This window comes from Schistosoma haematobium, chromosome 1, assembly GCF_000699445.3.
Source record: "Schistosoma haematobium chromosome 1, whole genome shotgun sequence".
Taxonomy (NCBI): domain Eukaryota; kingdom Metazoa; phylum Platyhelminthes; class Trematoda; order Strigeidida; family Schistosomatidae; genus Schistosoma; species Schistosoma haematobium.
Genome location: NC_067196.1, coordinates 42,673,700 through 42,693,943, shown reverse-complemented (window position 1 = coordinate 42,693,943; position 20,244 = coordinate 42,673,700). Strand labels below are relative to the sequence as shown.

General features: G+C 37.1%; 1 protein-coding gene across 1 annotated transcript; it reads left to right on the top strand.

The window, feature by feature from the left end:
* The first annotated feature begins 4,593 nt into the window (after positions 1-4,593).
* CHCHD10 (coiled-coil-helix-coiled-coil-helix domain containing) lies at positions 4,594-5,472 on the top strand. The gene is made up of 2 exons (XM_051218266.1): positions 4,594-4,947; positions 4,994-5,472. Exons 1-2 carry the CDS (start codon positions 4,937-4,939, stop codon positions 5,367-5,369), a joined length of 387 nt encoding a protein of 128 aa, XP_051074111.1. The 5' UTR covers positions 4,594-4,936; the 3' UTR covers positions 5,370-5,472.
* The last annotated feature ends 14,772 nt before the right edge of the window (positions 5,473-20,244 follow it).

Here is a 20,244-nt window from a genome sequence, read left to right as displayed (position 1 = left end):
TCTCTTGTCAAAACTCTAATTACTCACTATGTAGGACGACTTAAAAGCCGAAAAGTATGTCAGGCTGTGAATTTCGTAGTTTGGTTGCACGTTGACTGATGCATAAGTATTGCAGTCTCACACTCCTCCAGCAGTTGGCCTAGTCCCGCTGAACTATATCTTGTTCAGAAACCCGTACTTTATACGATTGTAATATACGATGCTATATCGTTGCCTTACAAATGACCCATAACAATTAATTTTCCAATACGCTTGTACCACATGATACAGAAATGATGTAGCATGGCATGAAACATACAGCATGAAGTATGACATAACTATAGTACGGTCATCATTTCAAAAGTGCCTAATATCGAAAAGCGAAAGAGGTTGAAGCTTCTGACTAGCGAACACCGATAGTGAGGGTGAGGATTTTAATGCACCCATGCTTGTAGGACAGAATGTACTATTTGTCTTATGCTCTTCATGATGATGGTGATAAGGGAAGTATTCAGTTATATTGATTTTGATTTCTCATATCTACCAATCACAGATCCATGCTTTTAATCGTATGTCAGATTTTCCAATCCATCAAGAAGACTTGTTACTAGCAGATTCGGACTCTTGGAACAAGAAAAAAGGTTAATGATTGGTACCATAGAATAAAGCTAATGGTTGTTGTGACGGAAATACCAATATTCGATTTGAACGCAGAATTAAGGAACCAAACTTAATGTGTTAGGCCAGACTGCGTTCTTCTGCATCGCGTATGGAGAATTTTTGTTCACTCGTACTGTTATATGTTCAATTTAAACTGTTCTAATCTACTAAAGTGAACAAATTATATCAAAAGCGAAAAATGCCTCCGAAAGAAAACTTGTGCTATACAGTCAAAAGTTTTTTAGCATAAACTAACGTGCCAAACAACAAGGGAAATAGTTAATAAGCAAGAGATTGTACTGGTCTAATAATAGATCAAAAGCAGGTCCGCCGTGCTACGCATATGCCACAACTATGAGCCAGCTTAGATAAAACACTTACCAATATATTCGAACTTTTTAGTTTTCTGACTTCTGATTTGACTGAGTTAACAGACTTCGACAATAAAGACGCTAAGTGTAAAGGCGTCGTAAAATTTTGAATACTTGTGGCAATTTTAGGTCCTTGTTACCTCAGAAATGTTACATAAAAATGTGAAGATTCACGTATATCTTCTAGCCTAATCGCTTTTATTGCAAATGTTTATTAGTGAAAGCTCCTTGGTCTTAGTGAGAGGGTTTGAATCTAATGAGACAGGTTCTGTTGAGGGAACGTCGAAGCTAATCTGATGTTACAAACAAAATTCAAGGAGGTAGCAAGTTTAAGAGACAAATATCAATATCCCTGAGTAGTTATTGTACTAAATCCTAATTAAGTGATTGAACTAAACAAAATGCCTTTCTAAACTTTTAATCGTCAACCGAATAATTATCATCATTAATACTATTCAAAAACAGCCTATTGGAATATATGTGTTGTAAAGAAACTATTCGGGGTATCCTCATAAATATAATTACTCACAAGTCTTATTGATGTTTACATATCTAAACAAGTTCCGTAGTATTTAGAAGAATTCTGAGTTGACTTTGATAAACAAAGGAAGGAAGAATCGGGAAAGGTGTGAGCGATTTATTTAGTCGGTCTATGAGATAAAATAAGAATAAAAAGTGATATATGTATTTCAGAAAAACCGAAAGGCGATCCAATAATGTGGCAAAATTTGATGATAGGAGAGTTTTTGCAGTAATAGTGTGGGATTAGGCGACGAAGGCCCCACTTAGTTGCAGCTGGTAGACATCAAATATCCATGTTTAGGGGTCCTACATATATAATGAAGATACGGCGAATCTGAAAAGATAATTTATATAAATGTGATACAAAATATTTATTCATAAACCCTGTGTGGTTATGAGCGCAAGGTATGTAAAGGGTATAGCGAGAGAGAAGGCGAAACCGTCATCCTATTGAAGTTTCTCTTTACTCGAAAATATTCAAATATCTTTCTACACCAGAGCTTAATTTGAGTCTAAGCATGTCTCCACAGTGAGCGAAAGACATCTGTCAAGCCTGTTCAGCGGTGGATAGTCATAAGTAGGCCTTTCCTGTGTAATGATGAGGCAACTTCGGACGTCAACACGTTACATGACGTATTTCCTTAATAATAAAATAGGTGTGTCTTAGGAATAAACAACTGTCACGGTAAAGTTTCACCGGCCGGTTACTGTTATCCGTCTCGGGACATGAGGCTTTGGATAATAACATCCCAAAGTACCATTAGGAGGTCTTAGCATTTAGTTATCATACGGAGAAAAGGATTATCCCTGTGAGACATATTTACTTCACAAAACTGCAGTTGTTAGAAGAGTGGGCAGAGCAATGACGCACATTTCTGCTTGCGATCCGGGTTTCCTCTGTCCCACAAAAGCGATCGTCTACTGGAAACGGGCTGATGAGAGTCTGTTTTGCTTTTATACCTATGGATACACCGAGTCCCCTGAGGTTGCAGAAAAGGAACAGACAAGTCTTTTGAAGCGCAGGTTTTATAGATTGCCTCCTCTCTAGATTGACTACATGAAGACAGATGAACGGTCATTCTTGAATGGTGTGTGTCTTTGAGTCACAGAATACACTGATAGAACGAGATTCCACAGTCACTGGCGTGGTATATTACTTTTCGATTTCGTATGTCGCATTGGCATTAAAAGCTTACATACGCACTTTAGAGAGTGATTTAAGTGGACCGAGGATACATGTCCAGAACCTAGATGGTAATCGTGATGATGACAAAGTCATAAGAAGAGGGTCGGCAGTAGAAAGAGGACGATTAAAGTTGCCCAGTGTATTTTTTGAATGTCCTCTATTACTTGAGGAGCACATGTTTGTATGTGAATGAAGTGAAAAGCATTCTAAATGTAATCCGTTAACAGACATAACAGCCTAGAGTTAATAGTGTTACAGAAAGAACTGAAAGTGTTTATTTGTTATAGTGTATATCACTGAGTGCACCGTTCTGAATGCATTTGTTTTACTCAAGTTTGGAACTCCGTTTTTTACAACTTCATCCCAGGTATTTTCGACTTTACACCACTTCGGTTTCGTATTTTGGAAAGATTGCTCAAGAAACCTAAAAATTGAGGGTTTTCGTGTAATTGTTCTGATTAGTACATTCTGTTTTGGTCGACTACTTGTAACTTGTGGACAAATCTTGGTAACCGAAATGGAATTAAGTTATCTTGTTATTCGGGTCGTAAGTTACGAGTGGACCAATCAAACATGTTCCAGAAACGGACTAGAGCAAAATTTGGATGTAACAAGTAGTTAGAGATTTGGAGCACAGGTTTCCGTTAACATGGTAGAGACATGGTAGTGTGAAGTAGACAGGCCAAAAATATAACACTCCATAGGTAGGCGGTGGCTATATCTGGTAACTAAACCCAACATGTTCATAGAAACACAAACATAACCCATTTGAAGGCGTCACCGGAGACTCATCAATAAGTTCCCTTCACAATATTCCATCCAACCACTAAACCAGCGAAAACACATAATACTGCTTTTACATTGTCACGGTTTAGTACGTTCATAAGTTACGATCTAGTAATTGGGCTGAGAAGTTATGCAGAATTCCGAATATTAAGAGATGAACGAAACGGTAGTTAAGACAATGAAATAAAGAGTTGGAAAGCGCATAACTATCTTCTGAGCGACAAAATTACCATACCGTGCTCCAAATATATGCAGTAAGGTGGGGTTAGATTCCTATATCACCAAAAAACTGGAAAATTCTGACCATAACATCCATTAGTTGGTAAATTCAATGTATTTCTGTTATATATTTGCTTTGACATTGCAGACTCAAATACACTACTCAGTCACATCGAAGCTCTGAAGGCTGAATGAACGGAATTGAATAGGACCAAAAGAGTCCCAACCGCATCGACTGGCTTACACCATTGAAACGTTCAACATACGCCTAGCCCGAAAAATAGTGCGAGAGAACGGAGGACTTGTTTATTAATAAACTGGTGCGAAACAAAAATTTGTTTACTGGCATTGGGGATGAGAACACAATTCTCCATTTCTGCTGCTCATACAGTGAATGTTCCTTCGTGAAGAGCCTGTACAATGAACTGCCTTACAGTTGTTATATCTACATTCTATGTTCAAATAAGTCTATTGTAGTGCAATTTTGTGAAAGCCATAATTAACAGTAATAGCATGAAATTAAAATCATGATACAAAGAGTATATAACAAACAAAATGCCAGTAGCATACGGATTTTCACATCTAACCATCGATTCTAAGGATATGTTACACGAAACAGTGGTGTCCGCAACTTCAATTGACATATTCATGATAAGACTAGAAATTCACACATGAATACTAGAGAACGAATAACATAAGGCAAGGCCTTCTCCGCTTACTACACATATCAGGATCTGAATCAATATTTGTTGATTTATCATACGAAAGAATTTATTAACAAGGTTAATTATTGTTAAAATTTTTGAAAAACAGATTTGAAAAGCAATCTACGGGCTTGAAATTTTACAGGCAAACAACATGATTTGACAACGGCCTCAACATCTGACTTTTGCTCTGGAGAGCTACCTAAGTGTATCAGATGATCCAAATCGTTCCGCATAAAATGAAAATACTTTTCGGTTAACTACTTTTTTTTATCTGGTATTAGAGGGCCGTCTGCCTTCTGTCCTAACAACTCAAATCTGAATCCAACTATTGAATGTTATTTTGGTGAAAATACAGTCGAAAAACTAACATAAACGGGCGGATCTCGTAAACATACAAGACCAATTTCACATACTCTAAATTGTTAATGTGTGTAAATATTTGTTTTAATTGCTAGTGGCCTTGTCGTGGGAAAACCAGCAGCGTGGTCTTCAAAAAGCTTAGCACAATGCCTCGAAGGTGACCTTATCAATTGTCTTTTACGTGATGTCTTTAAATTTTATAGAGGATCTAGTCCTTCAAGAGTTTCGTCTCGTCCACGTGCAAATTTGCCGGCTCGTGCACCTCCATCTGCTGTTGCACAGCCTCCAGCACAACCGCGACAGCCAGGTTTAATGGGACAGATGGCAGCTACAGCCGGGGGTGTAGCTATTGGTTCAGTTGTTGGTCACGCTGTTACGGGAGCATTGTCAGGTGGATTGGGTGGCAATCCTGCACAGCCTGCCCAGATATCCTCAACTTCGGATCAATCACAATCTCCATGTCAATACCATGTTGATGAACTTATTCGATGCGCTCAGTCTCAAAGTGATATAAGTGCTTGCAGTGGCTTCTCTGAAGCTCTAAAAGAATGCAGTCGCCAGTACGGATTATACCATTAGCTTAATTCACGAGTACTTAAAAACTCGATTTGGTAGTTTTACTTTAGTCCCATTCTGGTGGGAACCATTTTCAGTTTGTGTTCAAAATAGAATGTCATGTCGCTATTGTTAGTCTTTTTAGATCATGACCCGTGGTGTTGGATTTCATGTAATAGGGTAGTGCGCTAAGCTCTCGCTCTACTGAGAAATAGCTTCAGCATTTTGAAATACACTTGCGCAGGCTTGTAGCTGAAATATTAAGAACATCGCAACCAGTCGCCATGACGATCTATTCTAACCAAAATATCGACCTCGTTCGAAATATTTCGTATACAAACATTGGATAGCAGAAAGTGTGTTTTATATGCATCCTTCAAATTCAGCTTAGACATGTGCTAGATTTCACTTGAAGATGTAAAATTTTTTATGATAACCACCAGTGATGTGGGCCCCACTTCATCTGCTCGTAGCTTTAAGCGGATATATAACTACGTCATTACAATCTCAACAAATTGGCATTTTGTTTACGTTTTATGACAAAACAAGTCCTTTGTTCGAAGTCGGTGTCTAGATCGCTGCCTTAATTATGTTACGTAATAATTCTGCATTTATTTCGACAACTTGATTGGAGACAGGGACTCGAAAATCACTTACGTGAGCAGCGGTTGTGAAGATAGCCGAGCAGACGATTCTTAATGCATGATTCTCTACCATTAGAATTTTCAGTATGGTGATTTGTATTTTTGTGATAATCGACATTCCAAATCACGGTAAGAGGTTATGTGGTTCTATGACGGTCATCAACAAATAAAATAAATTTCAACAGTTGAGATCATGAGTCAATTGAAGCTAGCTTTCTATTGGAATTCAGCCTAACGAACCCTGTTCTGCTTATGAACTTAATTCTCTACGTACACCAGCGAGGTCAAAGGAAGTAGCAGTGGGGTTTCCAGATACTAGAAGTGTAATTCGTGTTGGTTATTTATATTGACGTGGTGAGGTCATATGAATGTCAGTAGGTGGATCCTACGTGTGCTTTTGGGCCCGACCAATGTTGCTACCCTGAGGTGGTGGTCTTGCTTGCCTATTGTGATGAAGCAAACGAGCTATACTGGGTGATACAACCGTTCCTCAAGGTCCTGCGGAGGAGCGGTAATACTAAAAGCAACGAACTCGAAGTCCGAAATCGTACTGCTGACTTTACAGAGGTGTGACAGCAGCAAGATGTTCCCTTCAGACAACCAGCATAACAGTGGTGTTGCCCTCCCACAAGGAGGGGTGGGGTCGGAAGAGGTCGACCTTAAAAATGCACACCTCGTTTTATCCCACGGACATCCGTCTCCGCCGGTAGGGTCAACAAGTACGGAGCTAACACAAAAATTGCCCATAAAAAGGTCGTGTGTGAACGACCTCAAGCAGTTGTCCCTTGGGCACTGCGGTCACGCTCCCAGGTCAGTAAGACCACATCTAATCTAATTTCCTTTTCAGGTACCTCCAGAAGAACCCATCCACGGTGTGGGCAGCCGGGAAGTGATAACCGTCCTGGTATCTGTGACCACTCAAGATCACTGTGTTCATAATCAATCTCCCTCTACAGTTTTTAGTACTCCTTATATGTCGGCTTTCAACTCTTAACTTCCTCTCAGGTCTACTGAGACCTCGCTCTGAACTACACATTAGAGCTTTCAACGTAAAGTAGTCGAACGCATCTACAACTTCACTTATCTTGGATATCTGATCAGCCCTAATGGGTTGGTGTCTGACCAAATCTCTGCACGGACTCAGAAAACTCGTTTGGCTTCTGCCAACATACGTCACCTGCGACGAAGGTGAGATATCCGTCTACCAATCAAGGGACGAGTATACTGTGCAGTAGTTCATTCTGTTCTACCATACGGCTGCGAAACGTGGCCACTTAGAGTAGAAGATACTCGTAAGCCACTAGTATCTGACCATAGATGCCTTAGAAATATTGCTCGTATCTGCTGGGATCACCGGGTAAGTAATAGTGAGGTTAGACGCAGGGTATTAGGGAATGATGGTAAATCAGTTGATGAGGTTGTGAATCTTCATCGACTGAGATGGTTGGGTCACGTGTTGCGTATACCTGAACACCGATTACCACGACGTGCAACCCTAACCGGCGTTGGGGATGGTTGGAAGAAAGTTAGGAGCGGCCAAACTGAAACGTGGCACCAGTCAGTGAAGTTACTAACTTCTGGTCTGAGCCATGTTGGTAGATGCGGACTACTTGGTCGGGGTCCGCGTGACTATTGTAACCAATGGTTGGAGACTGGGTGATATGGCATCGGTGTAAACACTCTCTCCTCTCTTAAACTATGAGATTAAAATCGCTTTATATCTCTATTTCTACGAACTAATTCTTTCTTCATGTACTATGTCCTTATATGCAGTCTTTTATATATTACCACCACTGAACTAACTACTTCTATGAATCCGGTGTTCATCTTGTGCTAATGAGGTATGGTAACTTGGACCGTTCTAGCTGACTGATGTGCGTTCGCGAGGCACAGCATACATCGATGGTGTGAGATTTTAGATTCCTAGTTAGAAAAGTCTGTTGCTCTATTCGACAAAAATTTCGAACATTAAAAGCTATAATATGTAGTTTAGGTAGTAGTTTCAAGAAACCAGAAATAATAGTTCTCAAGCGCAAATCATTAGCATTGCTGGCGCGTGATGAAATGCGAGAAGTATTGTTCGTGGAGGTGGGATAATTATCAAGAGTTGAGGGGGTTGTCGTGAACAAGGTGACCTCAAGTGTTGGTAGAGGTATAAGGGCGCTTATTACTTCCCGGCTGTCCACACCGTTGTGGGATATTCCTTCTTGAGAGACCTGAAAAGTACGCTGATTTGGTGGTGGTCTTAGTGACGTGGGAGTGTGACCACAGAGTCCAGGAGACAACTGGTTGAGGCCCGTCATGCTCGACCTTTTTATGGGAAGCTTTTGATGTGTTAGCTCCACACTCCATAAGGCCTTACTACCGAAGTCGGAAATCTATGAGGCAGGATTTGCGAAATTTCGTAGCGGCGTTGCGGGTGTGTCAGTCCGAGGGGAACACCTTGTTGCTGTCACACCCCTCCATATTCAGCAGTACTTCATCCTCAGAGCTTAAGTTGCTGCTTTAAGGGTTACAGTCCTCTAAGTGACCTACCTGGCACGGTAGGACTTAAGGGTACTTGTATTCACGCCAATATAGCTCGGTTGAATAGTCACGAAAGGCAAAGCTGACCGCTACGTCAAGGCAGAAGCTATGGTCGTGTTGGCGGGCTACTGCCTTCTGGTCTTCAAACTGCTTCCTGTTAGTTCAAGCTCTTACAAACCAGACTGTCCTGTAAACCTTAACTACTGTCCCATTCAGGGTGGCGGAGGTCCGTAGTGAGCTCTAACTTTGAAGCGCCACAAGTCACTAGCTCCGGATGACTTAGTTGTTACACCTGTTTAAGACTGACGGATTTCTGACTGCGCATCCCACCATCTTGTGATGTAGCGTTCGTCGTTCTCACCTTTAAAAAGGCCATGCGCAATCTATTGAACAAGTATTGGGCTACAAATATTTTGATAACTCCCAATTTTTCAACTTCTGTTATACTACAATTATGCGAAACCCGTTGAAGAGTGACTAGTAAAGAGAAGGCTAGTTTTTGTTCAGTATTGATCACCTTTTCACTCTCCTTCAAATGCTAGAACATTGTCATAGTTGCTGCAAAACAACATCTGAAAGTGATGGTATACAGGCACTGTTCGATTCAATAGTAGTGTTGAGTAGGGTAGATCAATCTGACTATTTCTCTTCAGCCTTGGGCTAACAACATGACACAATGGTACTGAAGATAGATATACAGGATTGGCATTTATTGGTCTACCATGACTTCTCGGTGGGAGTCTTAGAGATGATGCAACTATGATTCGATATTTTGACTCAGAATGGAGGTCGGTGGTGAATCAGCTATAGATTTTTTTTATCACAGTATGTATAAGACTGAGATAAGCTTCTCTAACTTAAAGGAACCCCTTTTAACCGTGTTCCAACTAGCCTGTCTCCGTTATCAAAAACTATCATTATTCATTTATTGATTGATTGAACTATTTTTCCGTCGATTCTTTCACAATATTATCACTTCATTTGTCTGGCAAGTACTGCTTTTGGTGGCCTGTACTACCAAAATTTGTGTAACAAACGAAATAAGCAGTTCGAAAGATCTTTGCAAACAATACCAGATTAGAGCAATAATGTCTAACAAAACTTCAGATTATAGAGCAATCTACAGTAAGTTATATCCATATGGTTAATGAAATCTATTTTATTAAAGGGAACTAAAACAATGATTCTACGGAAAGGAATCCAGCAGAAATATTGCCATTTGTAGATAGGTAATCGATAAATTTGGTGATCACAGGTGGGAACTGCCACTTATCTGGGTGCATCAAAGGTTTCTTCACATCTTTAATTAGTGACCAGCGAAATGGAGGCAAGTTGTCGTAGGTCGATCCACTGATTGCAATCATGTTGAGCTAGAAATATAAAGACAGTGTTGTCATTAAATATGGCTATTACTAATATTAACGGAAATTAATAAGATGCTTTTGTTTTGAACAAAGGCCTCTGAAGTACTTGCCAACTATCACAGAAAAATTATAACAAATCCTACAGAACTATATGGACGAGTTTTAAAATGAATAAATTCGAGAGTAGGAGTTCGAACGAATGAATGTCAGTATAAATGCTCAGATTCAAGAGACAAAATAATCACCATTCATTAGTAACTTGCTCAAAATAAACTCAATCATTAGTGTTGTTGAGTTGTCTGGACTAGATGATTCTAAACATTATCAGGGATTACTTCATGTAGAAATGGGCTTTTTGGGTACTCCGTTACTTTTGTTTATAATTGTCTTCGTTGGTTTTACTGTATTAGTTTGTTCTTGTACTTAAGTTAGCTGTTTTGTTTCATTCACCTCTGATCAGGTTATTGATTGATCTTCTTCAAATGGATAATAGGTCAGGTCTAATTCAATATGTCTATTAGTTGCTGATTGATCTGAATCCCATGCATCCTGAAATTTCCTGGCATTCTTTGGATTCACCAGATCCGGAATTTCGACGTTTTCCCTGTCAAATTTATGTCCATTGTCTGCATGCATTGATACCAGTGATAAGATATTGTGTCGCTGAGTTTGTGTATCCGGAGGTTGTCAACCTCTTCTAATGTATTGTTTGTTGCAGTTGGTATTGGATTTATTTTCTTCGGCTGTTTTTCCTATAGGTCTTGATAAAATGAAGTGGAGTGATTACGTTAGTTTCTGAACCATATTCATTCCAAAATGTTCTACAACCCTCGTGGTGATTTCTGAGGTTTCACATATATATCAGCACTACCCGTTTCCGAGTTTCTGGAATTGATTGTACGATGATGGGTTGATTCTCTAATTTTATGAAAAACAGATAGATGATTTGTTTCAACTTTCCGTGTGGTTAAAATTCTGCTGTGCGTTTTGTCTCATTTGAATGTCTATGAAGAACCTTTTATGTGCTGTTGGGTTGTTACCATTGTAGTTCAGTATTTGATCAGTATAATTTGGCAACCTAGTTCAGAGAACTGCACAATACCAAAAGCATCTACCTGAACTGCATATCTTCATATCGAAGTTAACCATAATTATCATAGAGTCTGGGACAAATGTGCAATAGCCCATATTGACTTACCATAGCATGTAAGGACGAAATTAACAAGATGAGTAACTAAGCAGTTAAAACAATCTAGTAGTTGTGACAACTAGAAGAAACTAAACATTACGAACATGATTTGAGAATAATGAGTGAAAAAGTATATCTGATAGAATAGTGGGATTGCAGACCTAAAGGAAGATGAAGATTGAATGAATCTGTACCATTATGACCGATTCTGAGTCATTTCACCCACTATTTCGAACCACTGGTCGTGCTTATCACGCGAGCATCAACCAGGTAATCTGTATGTACCTACATACCTTAAACCAACACTCAAAGACTTGATGGACAGATCCTGCGCCTTGGTTTTACTACCCTCGGCTTTGCTTCAGCCTACTTCTATATCAGCTAACAGTGCTCGTCGAGGTAGGCAATGGTTGGGTTTACTTAATATCACGCGGAGCCCAACCCAGTAGTCCATCTCTACACAAATGGCTTAAACTCACAGTCAATGAATTCATGGACATATCTTACGTTTTACTTTGGCTGTCCACAGCTTTCTTCTAACCTACTCATGCACTGACAAGCATCGCTCATCGAGGTAGGCGATAATTGAACATACTTAAAGCATGTCCTAACCACCTCAGTCGATGAAAATTGACTAACCCATCAAACGATTTGATACTTTTCCCAAGTACCGTAAACCTAAATTCAAGAGTGGCCACTCAGTCATTTCAAGAAACGCGAGCGACTCTTCGAAGGTACCTATGGTAGAAAGCCTGTAGCCTACAAATTCCTACTTTCAAAGACAATTTCGCTACCATAGAGTAATATAGAGGTTATAGTAGAAACCTCTGACGAATGTTACTGGAGGCTTACAGTTCTGGGAATATTTCCCCATGAGTTCTGACTCTACCATCAGTGTTCAATTGGAGAACCTTCAGGAGATATATGTATTGCCTTAACACTCATTTCAACAGATTTGGATACTGTCTTAATGTTAAGAAATACTAACATCGTTGAATGTCTTTGAGTACTTCTGTCGTAGAAGTAGATGAAGGATGAATATCGGATTCACATACCCACGTCCAGGTATGAAACCAGGATTGTTTTCCAGATATTATTACGCACGCAAACCAGATTAGCACCGTATGGTTATAGAGGCTAATATTTTAGACTGTCAATAAAACTGATTGTTTTTGGTTATCAGAACACGTTTAAAAATGTACTCTTATAAACTAGATTGGTCATTATAAATAAATAATATATTTGTAATATCGCAATAAGTAGAAAAATTGGATTTTCTGACGTTTCGTGACTTCGTGTAAGCCACTTCTTCAGAGAATAAATAACCAAATTAAAATTAATCCAAGTTTAAATAGTACAACGGAACAACACGAATATTATGTGATCAATCGAAAAACAGGTCTGAATAAATCAATGTCATGTCATTACGGTCAATGTGATTCATAAGCGACTTGTATGTAAATTTGTGTGTATGTATGTGTGCACTGTTAAGGATGAAAATTGTGTGACCTTTATGGTGAGAAAGAATAGTGTTTAATTTGTAAGATAATAGTGTGAATTGTAAATAATATCAGACTAGGTGGCTAGGATAGATAGTTCAAGTAGGATGTATGGTAAGGCCTTTTTTCTATTGAGAGATGTAGCGGGAAGCGGGACACCAATGACTGGTTTTAATCCTTTCAAAATTTGACTTGTATCGGATTTGACTTTATCATTAAACATTAGAGAATTTTTTTGGATTGATCTTTTCATATGGTCCTGTTGAGAGATGTTCAAGAGCTTTATTAATATAATCTGTTTTTTTTTTATCAGAAGGGGTTTTGTGGAGATTCTAGAAATTTCACTGGTTGAAATCATGAGTCAATTGAAGCTAGACCACCATGGAAAACCTGGAAGTACTGGACGGCTGTTTCGTCCTAGTTTTATTCATGACCACTATTGTGTTGCCTCTGTAACTGCAAGAGTACTAAGTGGTTTTCTATGTAAATTGAAATTTAATCCTTTCTCAAGTAGAGTGATTTCATGATTGGTTAAGTTTCTGTCTGAGAGATTATGAACAATTCTTAGATCATTCGAATTAGATTTTATTGCTGACGTTTTCTTATCTTTCTTTCTTTCCTTGATCTTTTCCATTTCTTTTATTTGCTGGCGTTTTGATGAATCTAAATAATGGCGTTCTCTTTCTATAAACAGGTTAGATATCGTAGTTTGTAATTTTTGTGGGAATTGAAGCTTAAGTAGATCATCTAGGTTTTTGATTCGTTCACGATATTTTTCAAGTAAATATGTGCACTTGTGAATACGTTCTCGTAAAAATACTCGAGACGAGCGTTGCGAAGTCTGGATAGATCTCCAGGATAGTTCTGGAGGTTTTACAAAAACAGATTTCGGAATAATGTTCTCTTGTAAACAACGTTTATTAAATATTCTGTGGTTGTAGCAATTGGATTTTTAGAAGAGCCAACAAGTTCATCACATCAGAAGAGGACAAACGAATGTAATTAGCATCTTACAATTTAATAGTTTTCCCATGAAGATTATTGGAAGTATATTAAAACAAGAGGTTTCAGTGCGTAATAATAATTCGAATGAAATGCCGTGGATTGGTACTGCAGTTTTACCATACCGTCATGGCACAACAGAAGAATTCCACAGAATCTTAACACAACAGAATTAAAGTATATTACAAAACAACAAACACACTTCAAAATACTTTAGTTCGCTTAAAAGAAAAAAGTCCCATTCATGTTAACACAGAACTGCGTCTACAAATTAGGTTGTGTCGATTGTGATACCTTCTATATTGGAGAGTCATCACGCGATATCTTGACTCGTGCCAAAGAACATATTAGGTACACAAAGAAACCACATAATAATCACGTAGAAGTGGATAGACTTCGAATTAAATCGGCAAAAATGTTTTTCCAATTACAAAGAAAGCAGATTAGCTGAAGCGTTCCATATAATGCTTAATCCTACTTCTCTCAACAGAAAAAAGGCCTTACCATACATCCTACTTGAACTATCTATCCTAGCCACCTAGTCTGATATTATTTACAATTCACACTATTATCTTACAAATTAAACACTATTCTTTCTCACCATAAAGGTCACACAATTTTCATCCTTAACAGTGCACACATACATACACACAAATTTACATACAAGTCGCTTATGAATCACATTGACCGTAATGACATGACATTGATTTATTCAGACCTGTTTTTCGATTGATCACATAATATTCGTGTTGTTCCGTTGTACTATTTAAACTTGGATTAATTTTAATTTGGTTATTTATTCTCTGAAGAAGTGGCTTACACGAAGTCACGAAACGTCAGAAAATCCAATTTTTCTACTTATTGCGATATTACAAATAAATTATTTATTTATAATAATTATCCAATGTTTAATTTATTCGAAATTATTAAATCAAACCTTAGATTGATCAGTGATCCAGATCAGCGAAATGGGATTTTATCCAGTTCTTATACTCTGGTTAATATATCAGTCCACCTATCTTCTAAGACTGGACCACCATTATTAAGGATTCTAGAATATCAAGTCCTGCTTCTCTTTCGATTTCTTAATATCTGTTCAACTTACTTGATTCATCATCAATAAGTCAACAACTTTAGCGTCTGTTCCTCCATGTAGGCGGTAGGACCACGAACGAATTGGATACTGTCCTTTCGGATCATTCAGCTCATCTCGTGCTGATATAGCTTTGTTACTTGTGTACGGAGGTTTACACGGACAGGCAGATAATGGATCATTCATGAAGTCATTATATCTGAAAGTAAAAATACGTCCTCTAACGAAATGACACTTGAAAATTCGAATTTTAAAACTCATAATACCTTATGATAGATAACAATAACGACTGGTTCTTTCGGGGATGTCAGTTAGTCAGCTACAAAGTAGGACCAGACACATATGTACATCGACCCAAGTTGCCACACCGCATTAGCACAGCAAGATCAACACCCGATTCATAGAAGTGGTTAAGTCAATGGTGGTAATATATAGAAGAAGGATTGTATGTAAGAACATAGTACAGGATGAAAGAATTAGTTCGTAGAAAGAAAGATATAAAGTGGTTTTAATCTCTTAGTTTAAGGGAAGACAGAGAGTATATACACCTACGTCATTATGATCGATTCTGAGCCGTGTCACCAAGAGTCTCCAACCATTGGTTACAATAGACCCCAACCAAGTAGTATGCATCTAACAACATGGCTCAGACTAGAAGTTAATGTCTTCAAGCACTGACGTCACGTTTTGGTTTGGATGCCCCTAACTTTATTCCAACCATCCGGAACACCGGTTAGCATTGCACGTCGTGGTAATTGGTGTTCAGGCATACGTACCACGTGGCCCAACCATCTCAGTCGATGAAGATTCACAACCTCATCAACTGATTTACCATCATTCCCTAATACCCTGAGTCTAACCTCACTATTAACTTACCCGGTGATCCCAGCAGATACGAGGAATATTTCTAAGGCATCTGTGGTCAAATACTACTTTTTTTATGGTAATGTACATATATTTGGACAAAATACTGCACAATGTATCCTAAATGGATTGACTGACATTTTCAAAGCACTCAATAAAGCGTGGGGTCGGCAAATAATCGATTCACATGAATATAAATGTCTAAGCACCAAACACATTGAATTCGCTCTTGCAAAATATATAAAAATAAAAAAGTGGATTACTTTACTAGGATTATTAAGAAAGTACATCTTAGAAATAATTCGTGCTGTGATTGGGAATTTAGTTGAATAATCACGCAGTTATGCAATATAGAATCACCACAAAAGATGTCTTATGTAATATCAAGTTAGTTAAACTGAATTCGATTACATACTCTTATCTTATAATCAGCATGTAAAAGCACAAACTCTAAAGTTACTGTTTAATTGCATTTAAGTTAGAAGTGTGTTATAATGTTCTGCATAAAATTACCAAATCTAGTTAAATCATAAATCTGAAATTTATCATAGTGTCCTTAGTGTTGTTAAACTATCAACTGTTGGTGAAATATCATAGGAATATAACAAAAGTTACAGTTAGACTTGCCTCATAAGCAACATCATACTTGGAAAATCAACAACTTTGTGATGATCACGTCGGAAAATTTTGGCCCTCGATGTCATATTATGTACATACCAGTCTCCATGCATTTTGGCCATATTCTTTGTTCCACTGAGTATGTAGATATCATCAATAAACCTGGACAACAAACGAAGTTGGAATAAGAGCTTAGAATTAAATTAAAATCGCCTAAGTTATAAATCTATAAGCGATAATTGTATATTAAAAACTGGATATGACGATGAGATATTAAAGATTTAGTAAAGTCGATTGGAGTTTGATAGTTGACAAACGATGACGAGCAAAGTCATAACAATTTTTAACATACGTAAACATTTGACCAGATATTATCACACTAAAAATAAATATAGGTTCTATTCACTGCTTCAGTGTATGATCTAGCTTCATATAATGGTGTCACACAACTTTGAATCAATGGGTACTAATCCAAGCATAAGGATTTTTCGTTAACTTTGTGATTCTGGAGAAGAAACTTTACTATTAAATAGTGGTTTATATTTAATCTGTTTATCCTACATCATATGAACGACTACATATTGTTAAAGATTTACAAACGAATCTATTGTCGATGTTGAAGTTCCGAAGAAGCTTACAAACTCTTCAATTTGTTCGTTATAAATGACAAACGATCTGGTACGATTCAAGTAGCCACAAGTCGAAAGAGAACATCAAGATGCGAAATTAATGAAGTGGGAAGCAGAAGAGAGGAAATAATATCGACTGCAATGGGAAGTTAAACGTGAAATACGTAGTTTAAAAGAATCGAAGCATGACATGGCGCTAAACAGTTCTCGAAAAATCTATTTACTTAATAAGATTCTGTTTACGAATTAGGATTTTCCGACTGGTAGAAATAAAGTTGCATGGCCATAAAGAAGTACCTCTGCTACACATTCACTTCATTTTTATGTCATACCTTTTGTGGTAGCCTACTATGAAGTATTTGCTGTGTGGAAATATAAAAAGCTTCACAAAATTATTGAGGATTTGTTCTTGAAAGATAACCACCTCGTTACTTCTGGTCTCAACAAAAGGATATTTGGTATCCTGAAAACACATTTAATTTCCGAATTTCCATATTCATTCAGGTTTACAGAAACGTTTATCGTAAATTGTCCTAGTACGAGTATTTAATGTAAAAAATAAAGTGGTTTTATTTTCTTGTATACCTCGACGACGTAAAATGGCAAACTTTTTTTTTTAAATTGACAAATACTATATTAAAGTTTTATTAAAGAAAGGAATACTCACGAAAATACCACTAGATTCAGATAACTAATTCCTAAAAGAATGATTCCATTCTTCACTGATAATATTTTGTTGTATTTGGAAAACACAAATATAGTCTCAGAGTTTTTTTAACTGTTATAATAAATCGACAAGTGATCTTTTCGTTTTAATGAATATTTGAAAATACCTAATGCTAAATTGTTAATAATATTGAATAAAAACTTACGGTAGATTATAACTGGCCCAATAACCCTGAATTTTCAGTATATTTGTTACATCAAGACTAGACACTATTCCTCTACACAAAAATAAATTTATACAGTATATATGATTAATATCATTTACATGGCAATATCCAATGTAAACTCACAAATAAATTAATTAACTAGCAGTGTGTTATATCTTATAGATTTTATGTTAATTAAATTCATTAGAAAGAATCTTATAGCTAGATTTCATCAGTTTATGATCTAAGCTAAATATGATCACATAAAAGTAGAGATACGATTCATTTAATATTACATCCAAAGTCTGAAATTACTAGTAGAATATATATGGTCAGTGGATATGCCAGTAATTAATACAATTATTTGAAAATATTTTTTATCGCCATGACATAAAACAATTAAGGAGTTGAGAATATATTAAGTGTGAACTACATCGGTTTTCTGACTAGGGTTCTAGAGGATACGACTAGTTAGAAATCCAGGGTAGGATTGATCTAGCTTGTCTACGCTAAAACTTAATAATCTAGCTCGAAAAATCATTTGTTCATAATTAGCTACCTTTTTGGAAAACTGCAAGTTTTGTTCAAAGTTAAAAAAAAAACTCGAGAAGCCGCTAGATACAGAAATGTCTAAAACAACTTCTAGGTAATTGTTTGTTTCGAAAATCCTAATAACCAGTTGGATCCTAACGGTACAAATAAGTGAAAACACTTAGCCGTTGGCAACGACATTCATAATATATTAACCACTTCTGAAAGATAGAAAATAGTGTCGGTGTTTTTTTTTAAAGAAAAATAAAACAGTTCGCTATCAAGCTATCCTAAGTCGGAGAGCGCAACAATATCAAATACATCCATTCGAGCTGTGTATTCCATCGTCTTAAGATAAAATACGTGGTAAGTAGAAATTCACTGTTTTAACTGGTATCATAATCATTATTGATTCCAACATTATTTGCAGAATTATTAGCGTATTGTTTAGAGACTGACTTGTTCGATAGGTTTATATTATTATACTATAACATAATACAAAATTTTTTCCAAACATCTGTCATAAGTTTGTTTATGTTTCATTTTACAGTAAAATAAACTTATTCGTTTAGATTAAACACACATATATTAATCGAAAATTAAAGCGAGACTGATTTATGCTACAGAATTGAACATGAAATAGATCGACAGTGTTTGGTCAGGATTTAAAAACTTATATCACCAATCTATTAATACTTATCACTGATTTAGATGTACACCAAGAGAGTACGATGTGTTCTATTACAAGGTTATGATATACAATAGCAAAAAGTTGATATGACAACTAGTTACGACCACCTAATGATCAATTGCTTCGAAGAATTCTCTGTATGCACCGGAGTTATCGAGTGAGGATAACTAAATTCAGATACCAAGTTTCAGGAAAAGAACTTGTAGGATTACAAACCTGCAGATACGGGTCATGTATGCCAAGCCATTTAATCTTCAGACAGGAAATCTAAAGTCGTTAGTTGTTAGTCTTAATCGCGTGGGATTCTTTAAGTGTCTTGAGTCAGTAAAATTTAGTATCTGGAAACAATAGATCATATGTCTGTAGACTGAATTAAATGAAGCTTAAGTATTCACTTTTACTTTAAATAGCATACAATAGTTCTTAACGTTTTGTTCCATCTGCCTCAGGCCGAATATCCTTAGGTTCTGTGAGTAAGCAACAGCATTAATTTATGGATACAGCCACTACACTTCTTACGATAGTGATATTAAAGCACAGAGGCTGTTGACTTCTATTCCGAGGTGAGTAGTTTCTAGTTGTTATACTATTAAAAATTGAATCAACTGTTTTGCGATTCAATGTACTTATTTTGTCTATTTCTATACAACAGTTTACAAGTGAGTTTACTAGAGAGCATTTATACAAAGCTTTAACATATACCCTTTAGTAAAGTATAAGAATATGAATTACTTACGGTAGTTGTTCAGCTATCATAAGTGATCTTTTATTTCTTGGCCATTGTTTAGCGTCAAATATCATCCACTGATTATTATACCTTCATGATGAACAATTAAACGTAAAATAAGTATAATGACAACCATTTTGTTATGACCTTGATGTTTTCTATATAAATAAATATTGTTATGTACAACTGATGTAACTCCGACTGTAGCTCTTCCAGAGTTAATGCCAATCCCAAGCCCGGGTAAAGGAGGAGGGTTGGACATGGGATTAGCGACCCCATCCCGTAGAAAACTAAATCGCTAAAAAACGGTAACCAGAATCAAGAAATTAAACCATTTAAACTCTGCCCTGGGAGTTAAAAAGTCTTCATTTAGAAGAACTATGACACATCATGGTGAAAGCCGGGTTCCTTCAGAAGCCACGAGACCGATGCCCCTTCTAAAAACCAGAGTAACAAGTTCTATAGGTACGTGGAACGTCCGGATAATGAGGGGGACCGGAAGGACTATTCAAATAGCAAAGGAAATGAGGAGATACAACTTGGCAGTACTCGGAATCAGTGAAACTCATGGGAGCCAAGCTGGACAACAAAGGTTAAATACGGGAGAGATGCTGCTATACTCCGGTCACGAAGAGGAAAATGTTCTACAC